The 21,888-nt window shown below is 37.3% G+C and overlaps 1 protein-coding gene across 1 annotated transcript in view; it reads right to left on the bottom strand.

The window, feature by feature from the left end:
• THSD7B (thrombospondin type 1 domain containing 7B) overlaps window positions 1-5,757 on the bottom strand; it is a 594,306-nt gene extending 588,549 nt beyond the window's left edge. The window contains exon 1 of the mRNA XM_059927090.1: window positions 4,895-5,757. Within this exon, the coding sequence (XP_059783073.1) occupies window positions 4,895-5,757 (863 nt within the window). The remainder of the gene's footprint in view (window positions 1-4,894) is intronic.
• Window positions 5,758-21,888: the final 16,131 nt, after the last annotated feature.

Below are 21,888 nucleotides of genomic sequence, written 5' to 3'. Positions count from 1 at the left end.
GAGAGAGAGAGAGAGAGGGAGAGGGACAGGGAGAGAGGGAGAAAACACAAAGCACTAATATCAGTAATGAAAGAGAGGTCATCACTACCACTAATGATCCCCATGGACCCCAAGGATAATAAAATAATATTATGAACAAGCCTATACCCACAAATTTGTTAACTTAGATGAATGGACCAAGTCCTTAAAAGACACAATCTCCTAAAACTCACCCAAGAAGAAATCTATAATCTGAATAGATCTATTATCTGTTAAAGAAATTTAATCAATAATTAATAACCTACCAAAGCAGAAAACATCAGGCCCAGATGGGTTGAATTCTACCAAAAATTCAAGGAAAAAATAATATCAATTCTTGACAATCTATTTCTAAAAATCAAAGCAGAGGACATATTTCCCAACTCAGTATATGAGGCCAGCATTATCCTAACACTAAACCTAGACAAAGACCTTATGAAAAAAGAAGACTAAGTCCAATATCTCTCAGGAACATGTATGCAAAAATTCTCAAGAAACTATTAGCAAATAATATCCAACAATGTATAAAAAAATATTAGCAAATAATACCCAACAGTATACTTGGCTATACATATCATATAGCCAAGTATAATTTATTCCAGGTATGCAAAGAGGGTTCAATATTTGACAATCAATTAATGTAATCTATCCTATTAGACTATGTAAAAAAAATAATATAATCATACCTATGTATGCAGAAAAAGCACTTGACAAAAACCAACACCTATGTTGATAAAAATTCTCAGCAAACTGGGAATAGAGGAGGACTTCTTCAACTTGATAAAGAATATCTACAGAAACCTACAGTTAGCATCATACTTAATGGTGAGAAACCAGATGCTGTCCTGCTAAGATCAGGAGTAAGGCAATAATGTTCCTTCTCACTACTCCTACTGGACAGCATACTGGAAGTCCTAGATAATGCAATAAGGCAAGAAAAGGAAATAAAAGGTGTACTTACTGGAAAGATATAAAACTGTCTTTTCTGCAAATTATATGCTTGTCTACATAGATAATTCCAAAGAATCAACAAGAGCAATAATAACCAAAAAGAAAAAAAAAAACCCTCCTGGAACAAATAAGAAATTATAACAAGGTTGTAGGATACAAGGTTAATATACAAAACTCAACTGCTTTCTTGTATAACAACAATGAATAATTAGAATTTGAAAATAAAAACACAATACATTTATATTAGCACCAATAATATGTAAAATCCTTAAGTGTCAGTCTAACAAAATATATACAAGACCTATATGAGAAAAAGTACAAAACTCTGATGAAATAAATCAAAGAAGTTTTAAATATATGGAGAAATATTCCATGTACCTGAATAGAAAGACTCAATATAATCAAGATGTTAGTTCTTCCCAAATTGTTTATACATTATAAGCATTTCCAGTCAAAATCCTGGCAAATTATTCTGTAAATATCCACAAACTGATTCTAAAGTTTATATAGAAAGACAAAAGTTCCAGACCACTCAAGACAATATTAAATACAAAGAAATTCAGAGGACTGACACTATTCAACTTCAAGACTATAAAGCTTCAGTATTTAAGACAGTGTGTTATTGGCAAAGAATAGATAAATAGAAGAATGGAATAAAGATACAGGGCCCAGAAGTAGATCCACACAAATAAAGTGAACTGATCTTCAACAAAGAAGCAAAGGCGATTCGATGAAGAAAAGACAGTCTTTTTAACAAATGGTGCTGGAACATGCGTGGGTTTATCTCTGGGCTTTCTATCCTGTTCCATTGATCTATATTTCTGTTTTTGTGCCAGTACCATACTGTCTTGATTACTGTGGCTTTGTAGTATAGTCTGAAGTCAGGGAGCCTGATTCCTCCAGCTCCTTTTTTCGTTCTCAAGATTGTTTTGGCTATTCGGGGTCTTTTGTGTTTCCATACAAATTGCGAAATTTTTTGTTCTAGTTCTGTGAAAAATGCCATTGGTAGTTTGATAGGGATTGCATTGAATCTGTAGATTGCTTTGGGTAGTAGAGTCATTTTCACAATGTTGATTCTTCCAATCCAAGAACATGGTATATCTCTCCATCTATTTGTATCATCTTTAATTTCTTTCATCAGTGTCTCATAATTTTCTGCATACAGGTCTTTTGTCTCCTTAGGTAGGTATATTCTTAGATATATTATTCTTTTTATTGCAATGGTAAATGGGAGTGTTTTCTTAATTTCACTTTCAGATTTTTCATCATTAGTGTATAGGAATGCAAGAGATTTCTGTGCATTAATTTTGTATCCTGCTACCTTACCAAATTCATTGATTAGCTCTAGTAGTTAAAAAACTACTTCTCTGTGAAAGACACTGTTAAGAGAATGAAAAGACAGGTCAAGGACTAGAAGAAAATATTTTTGAAATACATATCTGATTAAGGACTGGTATCCAAAATATATAAAGAACTCTAAATTCAATAATAAAAAAAAATAAAAAAAAAATAGACAAAAGATCTGAATAGACACCTCACCAAGGAAGACAGAAAGATGGAAAATAAGCCTATGAAAAGATGCTAAACATCATATGTTATTAAGGAACTGCAAATTAGAACAAGGTACTACTGCACACCTGTTAAAATAGCTAAAATGCAAAACACTGATAACACCAAATGTTGGCCAGGGGGTGAAGCAGAAGGAATTCTCATGATAAAGCCACTTTTGAAGAGACTTTGGAATTTCTGACAAAACTGAACATAAATTTATCATAATATCCAGGAATAGTGCCCACTGGTATTTAGGCAAATCAGTTGAAAATTACATTCACATAAAAATTTGCACCTGAATGTTTACAGCAGCTTTATTTATAATTGCCGAAACTTGGAAGTGACAGTAAAATGATCATTGGTTTCCAGGGGTTTGGGGAGAGGAAAGGTGGGATCAGTAGAGGCAGCACAGGAGATTCTTAGGGCAGTGAAACTATTGTGTATGATATAGTACAGGTGGATACATGCCATTATACATTTGTCCAAACCCACTGAATGTACAACACAAAACATGAACTCTAATGTAAACTATGGGCTACAGTAATGTATCAGTATCGGCTCATCCATTGTATCAAATGTATTACACAACTTGTACTAATGCAAGATGTGTGTATGAAATTGTGTATGTGTGGAGAGGGAGTGATGAGGAGATACATGGGAGCTCTAGATCTGCTGTTCAATTTTTCTGTAAATCTAAAATCACTCTAAAAAATAAAGTCTATTAATTTATTGATAAAAAATAGAACATGGTAAAAAAAAAAACCAGTAAACTATAGACTGAAAACATTCTGTGTGATATCCAATATAGGATATTAAGAAACAATGTTTGTACAGAATCACACATACGTATTCAAACAATAATCACCCAAATCATCTGCTTAATCTTTGGGGCTTCACAGAGGCAGTCAATGAAAGGCAGAAAATCACTCTTCAATGCACTTGCCAAGTTACATCGCATAAATCAGAAAGAAGCATCAAAGATAAAATATGCTCATTTGTGAAGTCGAAGGGGAAAAAAAAAAAAAAAACACAATCATCACATTGCTTTGTTCTGAAATAGCAGAGGTAGTCCTTTGAGCCAGCTGTGGATCCTAAGAAAACAGTAACTGATGCTAATGATTAATTCTAGCAATGAGTATTTCATTGTTTGGTAATTCCAGTACTACTGAAAGGCATCTTAATTTGGAAGAAATTTGGTAATATATCAGTGATTTCATTTAAGACCTTCCAGGAGAAAAGTAAACAGATACTACTTTTAACATATTTCTATGATTTACATCAAGATACGACCATGTAAAGTAAAACAATTACAAATAATTTTGAAGCCTAAACTATTGTTTTTAAAAGTTTTAGTCCATTCCCTCTATAGGTTTATAATTCTAATTATTGCTGCGCAAGTTAATATTTTTATCAAATCAATGCCAAAGAAAACATTCTTGGATTAACTTATTGGTATTATCACTACTATAAAATATCTATAATTCAGATGTAAAAGAACCTGCTTAATCACTGAAACAAAGTAAATAAACCAAAAACAATTTTAGAAAACATAAACATGAAGAACAATAAATATTTACATAATTTATATCCCAAATTTGAGAGTGAACTTGAATTTTTATCATTATAATAAATGGTTTAGTCTTTTATTACTGTAGTAACAAAAGATCAATTTTTTATGGAATGAAAGATTCTTTAAATTCTATAGTGCTTTACAATTTTCAAAAATTTTACACATATGATTTCATATAATCCCATAATAACCCTGTTTTTCCCCTACTCCTATATTGCCCCTACCCCTTCCTTCTCCCCCACTGGTAACCACTAGTTTACCTCCCATATGTATGTGTCTGCTTCTTTTTTGCTTTATTCACTAGTTTGTTGTATTTTTTAGATTCCACATATAAGTGATATCATATGGTATTTGTTTTTGTCTGACTTATCTCATTTAGCATGATGCCCTCTGAATCCATCCACGTTGCTACAAATGGCAGAATTTCATTCTTTTTTATGGCTGAGCTATATTCCATTATATATATACATACCACACCTTCTTTATCAATTCATTTGTTGATGGATAGTTACGGCACAAGACCTATTTTTTTAACTGACATATTGATAAAATAGATATGTGAAAATAGATGACTTATCCTATATGGTTGCACTACTACACTAATTACACCAGAGTTCAGAGCATTGCTGGCCTAGACTCTAAAATACACTTGAAACTGAAAACTTCTCAAATGAAACTTGTAAAAACTCAAATCGCAAACCTGATTACAATTTTCCTGTTGTAGAAAATCATAAAGAAATCTTATAAAATTACACTGTAAAATATTTAAGTGAATCAAAGATATAAACACTGAAGGCCTCCTACCTTAACATAGCATTTTTTCCGTCACTTCTTGTACACCAAACCTGGCGGGTTTGATAACCTATCTCTATGTCGCAGGACTTGGAATGGTGATGTGTCTTGTAACTTTGATGTCTAAAGGTGACCAGCTCCTTCGAATCAGAGTTAAAATCCAGAACGGTTCTTCTACTTAGGTTGAGTTCTTTGAGAAGAGGCAGTCGACATTTACTCCACGGTCCAACTTTAAGGCTAAACATATATTCCTCTGCCCCAAGAGGACAGGAAATGGGAGCATCACAGGCTCTTGACTCAGTCAGGTTGGGACACTGCAAGCCTCCATAGAGAGGGGGGGCAATGGCTGAGCGAGTTCTATGCTGTAACTGCTTCCCACATCCCCTGCTACACCTGGACCACTGTGAGAACTCAGAGACCACACAATCCCGCGGGCAAGGGATGAGACAAGCTTGTTCCGTGGGGGGCTGAGGGGCAAAGTGTTCACATATCTCATTCACAGCCACGGTTCTGTTCAGCTTCTGAACACAACGCACCGTCCGGCGCTGCAGCCCATGCTGGGCTGTCACGCACTCTGTAGCCCGAGGTCTGGCTTGCCCCAGGGCGGGAGGAACAAGCACACAGTGGTGCCAGTCAGAAACCTCCCACTGGAAGAGGTCTCTGTGCCAGTCACAGACTCGGAAGCAGCTTCTTTCCTTCGGAGGCCTATTGTTCTCATCACAGTTAGACAGGTGACTCGTCCACCCTTCAAAATGGAAACACCAAAGGGCACGACTCTGGATTCCTCCTGGCCCACAGTCTCCTGTACACCTTCCCCAGGGGCCTGCAGGCAGAAAGACAAGGGTGTCAGTTACTCCAAGATTCCACACCACCATCCACACAAAAACGGGTCAATCTGCACACCTCCGGACACAACCAGTGTGAAATTATTATGATGGAAAATATAATTGAGTGGCTAAAAATGTGGATTCTACATCAGTTGGCCCTTCTTGAAATCCCAATCCGTCTCTTACAGCAGTATCAACTTGGATGAATTACTTCAACTTTCTAAGCCTTAGTTTCCTACATAAGGGAGAAGATAATAAAAGCACTGACTTGTAAAGATGTTCTGAGGATCAGTGACATAATGTGATGGGAAGTAGACAATACACATTTAATAAATGATTGGTCTCGTTATAATTATTATGTTCCAAAGCCTATATACCTAACTCAATATTAATACTTTCTCGTTAGGCAGAGTTTCATCTAAAAGAAAAGCCCTAAATCCAGGATTTTAATAAACTAGGATTTTTCATGTTTCCAATCCTTCAGCTCACACCTTAAGTAGCTCAGAAGAGAAATACATTTTTAAAAATAGCTTGCTAAGCATCCTAAATATATTTTCATTTTCTAAATAGCTCTCCTCAGTTCTGGTTTTTGCTTGCAGAGTGCATTGCGTGAAAACGAAAAATCTGATACGGGGGGGGGGGGGATGGGGGGGGGGAAGGTAAGTTAATAAAAGAAGCAGCAGTACTGAATAGTCTCTGGAAATTCTGCCCCGACAATCCTTGAAATATACCTGTTGGGTAAAGCTTCCAATGTTAGCTTGTAATATGCCAAATCTTTTCATTAATGAATTAGCTTTGTGAGAGAGGGTTCAAAAAATGGACAGATGAAAGAGCTACCCACTGATTTTTTTTTTTTTTTTTTTTGCATCTAATCTATAGACATACCAGCTGGCCTCATCCAGAAGGCTGATCATCTATCTTTCCACGAGGACAGCAAGTAATCACATTTTGTGTCAATGGAAAAAAAAAAAAAAGTTTCCTCTCTTTTGCTTTACCTAAAAATGTAATATGAGCCTGAAAAAAGTGTACCAGCTTAACCATGTTACGTTTTCCCCTTTACTAGGTTTGTGATCATCATAAAGGCATTTCACACCTCGAAAAACATTTTAATTTACACAGGCGAGAGAAAGAAGGTGCAGTCTTTCTTTCCTTCCCCAAATCTGATCAAACCCCAAATGCCACTTAATTACTTCCTGGAATGTATTTTCATGCACATCCAGTACATTTCTAGGAGCAATAAATGTGCACACAGGCACGTGCATTTAGGAAGAGACGTGCCTCCCCAGAGAAACAGGTATTTGCACTTGCGGCCACATGCTGCAATGAGGATCTCTCACTTTAGCAGGACAACAGTTTTGGGGTTCTAATGTACACAGTCCTCCTGGTTCTTCCTCCCAGCCCTGTTCTGGGTGTGCAAATCTGCTGTTCTAGGCAATACCATGTTAGGTACAGTGCCGATGATTTCTGTCTCCCTTCAGTGCCCACGGCTAGAGTCTCCTCTTGATGAAATGGACAGAGGAGTTTTACTGGATTAAGTCAGCCTATAGTCACCAAAATGCCGCTGGGTTTGCCCACACTCTTCCCTAGGTGAGTTATCCCAGCACTGCCTGCTCAGGGTACAGTAAGTACACATGGAAAGTTCAGCTTTCAGCACAGGATGATTCAATCAACCATCCTTAATTCTGATGATTTCCTCTTCCATCACCCACAGTTTAGTACTCTGCAAAATGAGATGTTCACTGTTACATGACAGCTATTTGCAGGCTCCACATGTCTAGATGTTCTGGAGCAGGTTTCAGGTCCAGTATGCCATTCCTTGTCCGGAATCTCAGACCACGCATGCAAATGTTTATTATCACCAAAAACAAAACCAGGTTACTCAGTAAAGGACTATTTCAAAAAATACATGGCTGCAGCAAACTTTAAAAATCTAAAATCAGTCTTGACTTATCTAGGAGTTTGGGATTAACATATACACACTAGTATATATAAAATAGATAACCAGTAAGGACCGACTGTACAGCACGGGGCACTGGGCTCAATATTTTATAATAATCTATAAGGGAAAAGAATCTGAAAAAGAATATGTATATAAAGAATATATATTCAGTTTATATATATATATATATATAACTGAACCACTTTGCTGTACACCTGAAACTAACACACTGTAAATCAACTATACTTCAATAAAAAAAATAAAATAAAATCAGTCTTGAATGAAACAAAACAGTTATTGGTTAAAATGAAAACAAAGCTTTTTTGTAAAGCACTGCATTTTAAAATATAGGCTGTCAGTTTCTCTCTGTTTAGCTATCAAATACATGCAACTCTCTACTTAGGATTTGTTCACATAAATTAAAGAATATAAGACCAAGAACGTGGAGCCCCTTCTAACCAATCTTGAAAAGCTAACATTATATTTAATCAATCTAGAACATCTTACAAAGTGATCCTTATTCTTACTTTTAAAACATCTGATTAGCACATTTTCTTATTATTAATATTCTTCTTCTAAGTTTTCGCCTACTTTCAAAATTGTTAAGGTAGCTCTTTTTTATTTGAAATCATTAATATTTTAAACTGTATAAATTACTATTCTTCCCTCAGCTTTCATATCTCCATCTATACAGAATTTCACCAAACAGCCAAATTTTTTTCTAGATCAATGCAAGACAAAATATAACTATTAAGAAATAATTACTACCATTTGTTAAAGGCTAGCAGTGGTGTGCTGGGCTTGGCTGCTACCAGGGGACTGTTAAATATTCAGGAACCTTACCAGGTGGTTGTTAAATCATTCATGATTTAAAATCAGCCATGGTGGGAGTATTTATACCACATTACAAATCAAGTCACATCAGGGCTTTTTTTTTTTAAAACAGAGAGCCAGCTGGTTTATAGTACACCAATGGTGATTTCACAGGTGCCTCCCTTCCTTCCTTCCTTCCTTCCTTCCTTCCTTATAACAATCCCATGAGGTGGGGCTAGTTTGCTCATTTTATCAGTTGTGGAAAATGAAACTCAGAAGTTACAATGCACACCCAAGGTTACACAGCTAGTGCATGCTAGGCTAGAATGGGACTCCAGATCTGTGGGACCCCAAGCATGGGCTCTTGGCCTGCATTTGAAAAGCGTCTTTTCTAGGGTGCGCATTGGTATGTGTGATCCTATGATCATAAGGCAGATCCGCTTGTTCGCTTAGCTATGATCTCTCCTATTTGTTTGTTAATATTCCTTTGGATATGAGTAGAACAAGTCATCAAGGTGGTGTGTGCACCATGATTTCCCCTTCTTGACCCTAGAAATGTAGGGCAGCAGCTCTTGCATAGTAAGACACATGTGTGTTTATAAATATTAGTCAGTGCATTTAGGAAGGCACAGTCAAGGGAGAATAGTTTTTCCGCACGTTAAAGCAAACTCTGCAGACAACTGAAAAACATGTGAATAACAGGCAAACGTAAAGTGAATTGGGTATGCTTGCAATGAATGAAAAACAAATTGCAAACAAGACGTCCAAGATACAGACAAGACCTCTCAGCAACTGACCTATAACAATTTGCATTTCTCAGGCATGGAGAGAAAATGTGTTCCAGGATTTATTCAGTTGTGCTTGGATATGAACTTTAAACACACACACACACACACACACACACACACACTCACTAGTGAAAATCACATAGCCCTGAGGGATTTTGCCATTTCAAAAAACATGCATATTGAAGTAATAAAATGTGACCTGCAGTTTGAAAAATCTTAAATCCCTTGTCCAAGTTCAGAAATAGAAGAGCCAATTAAAATTTTGAGCAGCTGCATGGAGAAAAAGAATATCACTTTTAAGTTTGACATATATATAAAACATATGGTTATATTCAGAATATATATCTGAGATAAATAACCTAAAGAAACAAATAAGAAACCTATGTGTAAACAGCAATCATTTTATACTTAACTGGAAATAAGCCTCAAGTAATACAAATAAAACAAAATTTTCATTACTCTAGGAGATGGACCCTAAAAGATATTGCTGTGATTTATGTTAAAAAGTGTTCAGCTTATGTTTTCCTCTAAGAGTTTTATAGTATCCAGTCTTACATTTAGGTCTTTAATCAATCTTGAGTTTGAAGGTTCCTTAAGAAACTAAAAACAGAGCTACCATATATGATCCAGCAATCCCATTGCTGGGCATATATACAGAGAAATCCATACTTCGAAAAGATACATGCACCCCAATGTTCATTGCAGCACTGTTTACAATAGCCAAGATACGGAAACAGCCTAAATGTCCATCAACAGATGAATGGATAAAGAAGATGTGGTACATATATGCAATGGAATACTACTCAGCCATAAGAAAGAATGAAATAATGCCATTTGCAGCAACACAGATGGACCTAGAGATTATCATACTAAGTGAAGTAAGTCAGACAGAGAAAGACAAATATCATATGATATCAATTATATGTGGAATCTAAAAGATGATACAAATGAACTTATTTACAAAACAGAAACAGACTCACAGACTTAGAAAGCAAACTTATGGTTACCAAAGGGGTAAGGGGGGTAGGGGGAGGAATAAATTAGGAGGTTGGGATTGACATATACAACTATATGTAAAATACACAAACAACAAGGACTACTGTATAGCACAGGGAACTCTACTCAATACTCTGTAATAACCTATATGGGAAAAGAATCTGAAAAAGAATAGATATATGTATATGTATAACTGAATCCCTTTGCTGTACACTTGAAACTAACACAACATTGTAAATCAACTATACTCCAATATAAAATAAAAATTTAAAACAAAAAAAAAGAAAAACAAAATTTAGAACAATTAAAGGATTAAAAGTTTAATTATATACGTAATGGGGCTTTAAATTAACACTTGAAAACATTTCAATGGTGTAATAGGAATAGTAATTTTATACTTGTTTATGTGCACAAAGATTATGTAAAAACACCATCCACCTGCAACTCACTATCCTTTCTATGAGATAAGCACAGCTACTCTGGAATAAACTGTGAAGTATTTAAAGTCACATCAGTTTTAATTAACACGTTAACATTTTGGTTTAGTAAATATTTTGGACACGGAAGGGTAGCATCGGTGAATTCTCAGGTTATATTCACCTTTAAAACTGTGTGATTCCTCTTTTTTTTGCCTCTGTTTTTGCAGAAAGTGCAAATCTGTGAATGCTCTAATGTACTATTCCTCTAGAAGCAGAAGAGTGCTGGCAAATTGTATTCTCTTAATTAAGTTATCCTTAAGTGGAGTAGTTTAGATGAATGTATCACCCGAACTAAATCATCACAGGTAAGGCAGCTCGCTGGATGCCTGAATTTTAGGTGTAGTAATCAGTAAGAAGCCTGCCACAAAGAAAAAAAGAGTATTCCAGAGAACGGGGAATAAACATATTCCCAGGAGCTTTCACACAGTACTTGCCACTGTTTGAGGCAGCAACCCTGATTTAATACCATTCATGCAATAGGAAGAGATGTTTGTTTTATTGTTCATTTTTTTTTCAACCACAGCTTTTATTACCCTGACATTGCTTTATATTTAACTTGGGCAAGAGTATTGAGGAATGACATGAATGACAAACCCGAGCGTTAGAGCCCTAAACAAATTACTGGTGGATAATTACTATGCCAAAGCACTCAGAAGCCTCAGCATTATAAAATGTGACATAAAACAGCGCTGATCTACTTGTAAGATGACTCACCTCCAAGAAATGGCTTGAAATTTCTGTCATAATTTTCACGTCTCAAAAAGCTTTCACACTGATCATGGAGGAATTAAAGTAATATCTCCATTACACAGTGGACAATTATCTAGGAAATCACACTTTCGAAAATACATCAAAGAACCCAAGGGATGAAAACAAAACCGGCCAGCGAGCATTCATTCAGTGAAACAATCATTATTTTTTACCTGCTACTTGATAAGTAGTGTGTTAGACTCTGGGAATATAAAAATGAATGAGACATTAAACACGTGTCACGAGAACTGTGCACTAAATATAATGCCAACATGTTCATGAAGAGGACATCTGGCCGCTCCCTCAGACCTAGCTACACTTAGTTTGTTCACATTATTAACAATCTTAATTTGGTTTCCCAGAGCTCATTAGATAGAAAGCAGCAAACCAGAAGTTGAGAGGGACCACTGGAGGCAGGTACACTGATGAATGTCAGAAGAGATGATAGTTGCTGAGTCTACGTTTCAAAATCTATCATGATAATTAATAATGTCCACTAGCAGGGGATGTATAAAGCCACCCAACACTTTCTAACCTCTCAGAGCAAACCTTCTTATTAGATATATCCATTTGTGAGTTATGCCTCTGATAGAAACAGACACACAACATGAAAAATGGAGAAACAGAAAAAAAATTTTAATGGGAAGGAATTTAAACCCTAATGCATTTCATTTATTTCTTTTTTATTTTATTTTTTAAAATATTTTATTGGAGTATGGTTGATTTATAATCTTGTATTAGTTTCAGGTGTACAACAAAGTGAATCAGTTATACAAATACATATATCCACTCTTTTTTAGATTCTTTTCCCATATAGGCTATTACAGAGTACTGAGCAGAGTTCCCTGTGCTATATGGTAGGTCCTTATTAGTTATCTATTTTATATGTAATAGTGTGTATATGTCAATCCCAATCTTCCAATTTATCCCTCTTCCCCCCTTACCCCCTGGTAAGTTTGTTTTCTACATCTGTAAGTCTATCTCTGTTTTGCAGATAAATTCATTTGTACCCTTTTTCTAGATTCCACATATAAGCAATATCATATGATATTTGTCTTTATCTGTCTGAGATACTTCACTCAGTATAACAATCTCTAGGTCCATCCATGTTGTTGCAAATGGCATTATTTCATTCTTTTTTATGGCTGAGTAATATTCCATTGTACAAATGTACCACATCTTCTTTAATTCCTCTGTTGTAAAAACAACAAACACATGGAGGCTTAACAATATGTTACTAAATAACCAACGGATCACTGAAGAAATCAAAGAGGAAATCAAAAAATACCTAGAGACAAATAACAATGAAAACATGACGATCCGAAACCTATGGGATGCAGTAAAAGCAGTTCTAAGAGGGAAGTTTAAGCAATACAACCTTACCTCAAGAAACAAGAAAAATCTCAAACAACCTAACCTTACACCTAAAGCAACTAGAGAACGAAGAACAAACAAAACCCAAAGTTAGTAGAAGGAAAGAAATCAAAAAGATAAGAGCAGAAATAAATGAAATAGAGAAAGAAAACAATAGCAAAGATCAATGAAACTAAAAGCTGGTTCTCTTAGAGAAGATAAAATCGATAATCCTGTAGCCAGACTCATCAAGAAAAAAAGGCAGAGGACTCAAATCAATAAAATTAGAATTGAGAAAGAAGTTACAATGTACACCACAGAAATACAAAGGATCATAAGAGACTACTACAGGCAACTATATGCCAATAAAATGGACAACCTAGAAGAAATGGACAAAATCTTAGAAAGGTACAGCCTTCCAAGACTGAACCAGGAAGAAATGGAAAATATGAACAGACCAATCACAAGCACTGAAATTGAAACTGTGATTAAAAATCTTCCAACAAACAAAAGTCCAGGACCAGATGGCTTCACAGGTGAATTCTATCAAATATTTAGAGAAGAGTTAACACCTACCCTTCTGAAACTCTTCCCAAAAATTGCAGAGGAAGGAACACTCCCAAGCTCATTCTATGAGGCCACTATCACCCTGATACCAAAACCAGACAAAGACATCACAAAAAAAGAAAATTACAGGCCAATGTCACTGATGAACATAGACGCAAAAATCCCCAACAAAAAACTAGCAAACCGAATCCAACAACACATTAAAAGGATTATACACCATGATCAAGTGGGATTTATCCCAGGGATGCAAGGATTCTTCAGTATACGCAAATCAGTCAATGTGGTACACCATATTAACAAACTGAAGAATAAAAACCATATGATCATCTCAATAGATGCAGAAAAAGCTTTTGACAAAATTCAACACCCATTTATGATGAAAACTCTCCAGAAAGTGGGCATAGAGGGAACCTACCTCAACATAATAAAGGCCATATATGACAAACCCACAGCAAACATCATTGTCAATGGTGAAAAACTGAAAGCATTTCCTCTAAGATCAGGAACAAGACAAGCATGTCTGCTCTCGCCACTATTATTCAACATAAATGTGAAAGTCCTAGCCATGCAATCAGAGAAGGAAAAGAAATAAAAGGAATAAAAATTGGAAAAGAAGAAGTAAAACTGCCACTGTTTGCAGATGACATAATACTATACATAGAAAACCCTAAAGATGCTACCAGAACTCTACTAGAGCTCATCAATGAATTTGGTAAAGTTGCAGAATACAAAATTAATAAACAGAAATCTCTTGCATTCCTATACACTAACAATGAAAGATCAGAAAGAGAAATCAAGGAAACTGTCCCACTTACTATCGCATCAAAAAGAATAGCATTTAAAAAATTCCATTGCACTTTTTACAGTAATCAAAAAAAATCCTATATTAATACTAAAACTATTTTCAAGATACATATTTGTGGCCTGAAAAATAAGTGTGCTAAAGAGTTCTAACAATTATCTTCAGAAAAATTTAACAGCCACAGTTACGAGATACCAAACATTATTTTCATAAGTATAAAAATACACTTTTGAAGACAGTCCATGATTCCAAGTTCAAGACCACCACAGAGTATCTGGACTGAATATTTATACTTCCAGTAAGCATACGTACTGCTGCTAACACCCCAAGCTCTTTTTGCATGATTGTGTTTTGTTTGACACCTAACAGCATGTTCTAAGTCTATTTCATCATTGTGGACAGATGCCTCTGTCACTTATCATTTATGATTATAAATTATTAGTTGCCAGTGGCTAGAACATCCATTAAAAGAAGCCTGACAGCAGAGCAGATTAGAAATATATCTGAATGGCTAATGCAAACACCACAGAGACAGAAAACCACTTTTTATAAACTATTTATCAATATTTCTGGTTTCTAAAAATTCTGAATCCTAAAAGGGCATCTCAAACCTCATATACCTCATTGCATCTTGACACATAGTGGGGTCTTTTCAGATTACTCAAATCTACAGCCTGCTAACCAGCTAGATTGTGGGAATGGGAAGGAAATCTTACAGCCCACAGTTTTTGGAGGAGGAAAATGAAGTCCCGACAAATTCAAGGACTTGCTCAAGGTCACACAGTCATTTGGAGCAGAAATGGAGTTGACAATTGCCTTCCAGAGGCCCAATCCAGTGATCTTTCCAGTATATCACACTGGCTTCCATTATAACACTCTACAAATGTAAGGGAAGAAAAAGGGCTCCGTCAATGGTTGTAATCCAAGGTGTAGGGGAGGGGAGGGAGGAAAAAGAGAACAAACAAATGGAAATTACATAAAAACACACATTGTACAAGCAACGAACTGCCCGTGAACGCCGAGGGAATTTAGTCTCCTAGATTAGCACCTAGGAGCAGACAGCTGTTCCCAGGGGCCCTTCACAATTGATTATGTGAAATGGGATCCTTCCTGCCTCTGCATGTTTGAGAACACAGACAAAGCTACTGTTCAGGTACATCCAGCAAGGCTCAGGGGTTCAGCGCACAAAGAAAGCTTCAGGCACCAATAAGAATGGTTGTCCCAGAATAAATATAGCAATAATAGTAACAGCTGTCATTTTTGAAGTACCTACTATCTTCCCCAAACCATATGCATATTATTGATATTGTTGTGCTTTGCTAGATGAAATCATGAAAGCCTGGGGTCAAAGAGCTTTCTCAAGGTAAACTGCTCGGGTGCCCTGACACTGAACTCTCCACTTCTATCGATGCCAAATCTTTCCCACAATAATTGCAATTTAGAAGCCATATCTCTTGAGCAAATGAAGCCTTGCAATGCCCATTGGGTAAAATATATTTAGGAGGGGATCTGTCCTGAGTGCAGCTGGTGTGAGGAGCTCGGGGTCCTGCCCTTCCTCTCCTGCCTAAAGCCCCTCAGCGCTGCCTCAGTCCCAGCTCAATGGCCTGGCTCCCTGATGGCCCCAGAACTCCTGGGGTTCTGATACCTGTCAAGGGATATTGATGGGGTGTTCCCATCCTATAAATATGGCTCCACTCAACTTTGACTTTACTTACAACAAACGCTCCAGCTAAGCCCTCTCGATTCCCTGGAGAAGCAGAAGAAAATCATTTATTCAGCTGTTTTTTATTGGTTCAGCAGGAAAGGCAGGGAAGAGTAAGCCAGACACGGAGTGAATGCCACCCAGTGTTTGTCTGAAGGACTTTCTCCCTTTCCTTGTTAACCACTAGGCAGTGATGACCCTTCAGGGGGGACCAGAAATCTGTTTGCTTTATACCACAAAGACAGCAAAGTGGAGCAGGTGCTTGGGATGCTGAAATTTTTAGGCTGTGTCTCTGCCCAAAAGACAAGAATCATTATTTCCACAGTGAATAATCAATATGTGTTGGGCTTGACAAAGGAGGCCTTGCTTACTGTTGTCTATTAGAGGTTCACAGGAAAGGCAGCAATGTTGGCACTATACACACAGGCTTTAAAAATACATAAAGCAAAAGGGCTGGATGGCATCCAAACATTTTATTTACCATTAAGCAACTCAAGAGTTAATTTTGCCTAGGATGAAAATTACGCCAGAGCACACTTGAGATAATATTCTTACTCAGTAACTTCAATGTTCTAATGGTTCCATGGAGTCTATCTGCTTCTTAACATATAATCTCTCTTTCTAGAAGCAGATCTTCATCTGGCTGATGAGTGAGAGAGAACAAAACGTATGCTGCATTTGGGTGGACAGAACATCTAGTGCATCTAATTTTTTTCAAAGGAATAACTATTTCTGTTTTGAACCAGTAATTTTAAGACTATTCGAGCTCTACCCTTGTCATCTGGAAAATAATTTCCAAGTAACTGCATTTGAAAAAATATTTCAGAAACTACAGTACCATGGCATAATCACAGTATTTTTTTCTATCTAGAAACAACTGGAAACTTCTCTTTATGCTGTATAGTCTAATAATTATACTGAAGATTCTACAAAGGCTTTACAAAGATCAAACCCAATCAATTACTCATCAGCTTTATCTCCTCAACATCAATCCAATCTGTCCATGTTTCTTCATCCTTACTGTTACCACCCTCGGCAAAGTTATCATCTTTTCTTACGTGAATAAGAGGAGTAGCTTCCTGTCTGGCCTTCAGAATCCAGTGCCTCACCCCACTCCCTGCCACCAATACTTTCTCCTTATTACAGATATGTATCTTTTAATAATTCAAATCTGTACCACTTTTGGTGCAGTGTGTTGTCTATATATCATTTCCATGCTCAAAGCCCATTGGCAGCTCCCTATTCCTCTCGGAATAAATAAAACCAAATTCTTAATGTGGCATACAAGTGCCTGCCTGATATGGCCCCATCCTTTCCCCTTAGTATCCCGATCGCCTAAGTCACCCACATTCACTCACTGCTCTCCCATGATGTTGGTCCTCTTTCAATTCCTCCGATGCTCCAAGCTCCCTCCCAAACCTGGGCAACCACATGTACTGTCTTTTAAGCCAAATCCCATGCTCCACTCCCTACAGCCCAACTCAATTTCTACTCACTCTTCACCTTCTTAGGGAACTCTTTCCTATTCTCTGACTGTACCTTACTCTTACACATAGCATTCATCACTCTTGCAATTGCAAATCCAACGGTATGGTTCATTGTTTAATACTTGTCTCTCTCACTTGATCCTAAACTCCGTGATGGCAGAAATGTGCCAGACCTGTTCACCACTCTATTCGCAGCACTAACCCAGAGCCTGGCACATGGTAAGCATCCCATCAATGCCACACATTATTGAAGCTAGAACAAACAGCAGAGTAGGAAGCAGAATCACATCACGTCTTCATATAATTAGCAGTAATGTCACCGCTGAAAACTCATCACACCAATGGGTTGATGGTTTTACCCAAATGAGGGAAAAGTTAAACAGTCTCCTCTGTGTTTCCTCAGCTTATGCTTAAAAGAAGAAACTTCCAACATAATGCCCAATGGAATTCTTAAATACTGGTTTTGACAAAACTCCACTTGTGATACCCATTACTCTTTGTTGCAACTCTCTGGACTCCTTATTGTCAGGCTCCATAAAGGCCGTGCACTCAGGGATGGAGTGTCCAGTCTTCTTAGGGTGGTTGGCATATGCTAAATGTACTGAAATACACATGTCTACAGAAATACCTTTGATCTTAGTCATCGCTCTAGTCAGAATACACTAATTGCTTCAGGAACATCACTGAACAAGATGCTACTGTCTTTTTTTTCTTAGAGGATTCAAATAAACAAGAATTACATATCAGATCTTACCATCCCAGCCTACGACTCACATCCTAAAAAGCGGCAGGAGGCAGAATTATCACGGTGGTCACAGGCTTGTTAAAATAACAGCAATAGCAGTGTGGCAGACGCTATGCCCAACACTTTATAACAATCATGTCACACAGTCCTCAAAGCAGCCTTGCAAAATAGGCTAATTTAAGAAGAACTTCTGGATGCCCTAAGTTCCCTGGATATTTTCAGGAAAACCGGCAGAAGGAATAAAAAGAGAGCGAATATGACCTTTTCAGAGTTTGTTGACATGATAACATTCTCATGCGCCCAGGAAAACACCTAAGAAGGGAAGGGTCTGGAAGGCCCGCGTTAAGACTGTTAACTTGGACCACTCCTCAGCCTGAAGAGGAAGCCTCAGAAGCAGAGAGAAACCTGAGAATCCGGCCAGGATTAGGTTCCCAGCTGGAACCTTGAAGATTCTGTGGGAATATCTTCATGTTCACATCCTAGTGGGGCTTTGAGTGGTACCATTATTCTGAAGGGTAAAGTTTAGGTCAGAGACCCAGTACCCACATTCATATGGGGTTGAGGGATGGGAGAACCACGTTTAAAGGGTATGTTTCGTCGACAGAAACACAGAGATTTATTAGAAGGAAAATATCTTTGAAAATGAACGTAGCCCAACTAGCCTCTGGCTTTTGTGTTGCCAGAAGTCCAGTCCATTAAGGTTCTCTGGGATGTTCCTGAAGAAAGGTTTCCCTTCCCCTGGCACGTGCCTCCTGGCTCAAAAATAAAAGCTTCCCCTGACCCTTCTCCTGCCTGGAACAAAACTGATAAGAATGGAGATACTGATGTTAGTGAGAGAGAGATAGAGAGAGCCTGTATTTTGCTTCCCCAGAAAGGAAATGGCAGCCGTGGGTGTCCAGGCAGAGCAGGCCAAGGCCACTGGGCACCTCCTAGAGATCCAGGGCTCAGCACAGTGGGGAAGCAGCACAAAGGACCAGGTGCAGCACAGATGTTCTAGAGAGATTTCCCAGCCCACCTATCAGGAATAAGGGCCTTCTAAGTGGTGACCAGTATGAAGTGATGGCTGAGGAATAGGTTGATCTCCCAGACAAAAGAGAAAGGACCCTGTTGGTAGAAGGGTTCAAAACAATCAAACTAAGCTAAAGATGAATGAAAAATAGTATATTTCTTGCACACCTAAATTTTGGGGGAGTGTTTCACTAATTTATTCTAGAGAAATCTTGAAAGAAAGTAGAAATATAATGCCATAAAAATGCATATAGTCAGTAAGGCAGAAGCAGGAGGGTAGAGAGGTAAAGCGTAATGCCCGCCAGGACTGGTCACTGGTGGTGCCCAACTGGAGACCCCCCACCCCCCCCCCCCCCCATTACCCCTTCTGAGGCCAATGCTTAATTCTAGGCAAAATGAGACTGAGGAACAAAATGAGAATCAATCACCAAAGAGCAGATAAAGCTGATTCATTTCTGAGCTGGTATAAAATCAGTACAAAGAACTTGAAGACTTGGCTGCACAAATATTAAACAAGAAATTCTGGAACAGACATTGTCCTCCTTGGAAGAAGGTGGGACCTCAAGAAAACATCCCTTTGAGGTGAAGGTTGCTGCTGGCGAAACTGGCAGCCTGAGTTTTCAAGAGCTAGGGCGCATCAGACATTCCTATAAGTGGCCATGGATCGGCATGAACTGAAGAAGGCCTACCTGGGTTCATGATCTACTCGGTCCACATAGTGGTGCACCCAAAGTTTTTAGCTGAGATGGGTACCCAGTATAATAATCAGCACCATATATAATAATTAAAGGGAATCAGAGAAGTCATAATAAATACATCCCCCACCAGCACAAGGGCTGACAGCCCCACAGGACATTCAAGCCCTTCGCTCAATAGCGCACTGAGAAAATCCATCCTCATGACCCTATTCTAACTGGGTGAGCACAGGGCCGTGGCCTGCAGCCTGTGTCAACTCCTTTTAGCCCCTCCACCTCTCCACTCAAGCATGATTGGAATTTCCCAGAGTGCTTTGTGGGAATTCAACTTACACTGAAAGTGAATTGAAGAAATGTCATTTGAGATATAGGGGTAGTTTACATTCACATAATGAAAATAATAATTATTATAAGGTAATAATCACTTGATAGACTTACTATTAGTATTTACACAGATGATTGAGAAAAAAAAAAAAAAAAAACACTGGATTTTAACCGTTCCTGGGGACAAGTAAGTACTGTGCTGCCTCCTTGCCTTTCCTGTATCATCAGATTCCCACCGAAGATCACACACCATCATTCAGGGATTCCTAAAATGTTTTCAGTGGAACGACGGCATCCTCTGAGATCAGTAGGCAGGGACAGGCTCTGTTATTAAATAAATTTGGGAACAATGCAGAGTTAAACCAAACTTAAGGTTTTCTTTTTTGTAGGACTCCTCCCGTGTATGTAAGAGCTTTTAATATACATGGCGAATCCCCAAGAATTTATCCCTAGCGTGTAATGTTCACAAATTTCTTTGCCTTCCTCACTCTTTTCCGAGACAAACAAAAAGAAAATATTTTGTATGTGTGATGTTTTGCTCTTGTTAGATGAGGTAGTTGATCATATTTTATAACCTTAACAAGTTGAGATAACATGAAATAAAAACACTTTTATAATTTTAATTTCAGGATCCATATCCTACATAAAGGTTGAAATGCAACTTCCTATTCAAAGACTAGCACTTACCTCCCTCCCAGGATATGAACACACAAAAACACATAGCAAAGAACACATCAGAAGTCTAAGATCTGCCACCTGTCTACAAAGAAGGAGACAGATGTAAATCACACAGCAGAGACTGCAGATTTGTTAGGCATTAGTTGAGTGATTTAAAAAGTCTAAGACACAAGACCAAAGCATAGGGAATAGTGACAAGGCTTAATGCTGGAAAGGCACAAACCAATTCAGAGCAATCATTGAACATGTCACTAATTTACAGCCCAATAAAAGGATCTAGCATACAGTATCCATCATCTAGGTTTAGATTTTCTATATCATTTCAAACATAGCTTGTGCTATGCTGGGTTTTACTTCAGGATATGACAAGGTGTACTTTACAGGTCATGCATTAGTGAATTATAGCAATGTAATCATCGATTCCAAGTTTAGAACACAACTTACTGACTCTGTATGCCATGCTAGGAGTATTACGTGAATCCAGTATTCTGCAATAATACACAATAAGCAGGATTGGTTTATACATATTTATATAATTATATTAGCATTTTATTATATTAAATATATAGTACTTATGATATTAATATATTAATACATTATATACATTTTAGCCAATTCAATTTCTTATGCATGCTATATTTTATATATTTCATTACATATATTATGTACTATACAAAATATATAAATATAACATGTTGTATAACCATAGATATAGTATGTATGTTTGTGTGTATGTGTAAATATATATATACATACACACACATGCACATATGTATATTGCCCGCTTAATCTGTTAAGCTCTTAGTATATTTCATTAGTACATCTCAATACCCACCCCTAATATGTATCACCTCAATTAGAGACAGTCCTGCTTATCTATAACTCCCAAGCCCATCCCACCACCAATAACCTCAAGAAGTCTTTTTCTGCTTCTCTTCCCTCTACACAAACAAATGGGTAACTATCCCCCTTAGTTAAAATTCTGTGCTTATGAATACAAACATCAGAGTACTGATATTCAACATGTGAGAAACTTTAGTTCTCTCTCCATAC

This window comes from Balaenoptera ricei, chromosome 7 (genome assembly GCF_028023285.1).
Source record: "Balaenoptera ricei isolate mBalRic1 chromosome 7, mBalRic1.hap2, whole genome shotgun sequence".
Taxonomy (NCBI): Eukaryota; Metazoa; Chordata; class Mammalia; order Artiodactyla; family Balaenopteridae; genus Balaenoptera; species Balaenoptera ricei.
Note: the sequence above shows the minus strand (reverse complement) of the source record. Positions and strands in the feature narration are given on the sequence as shown.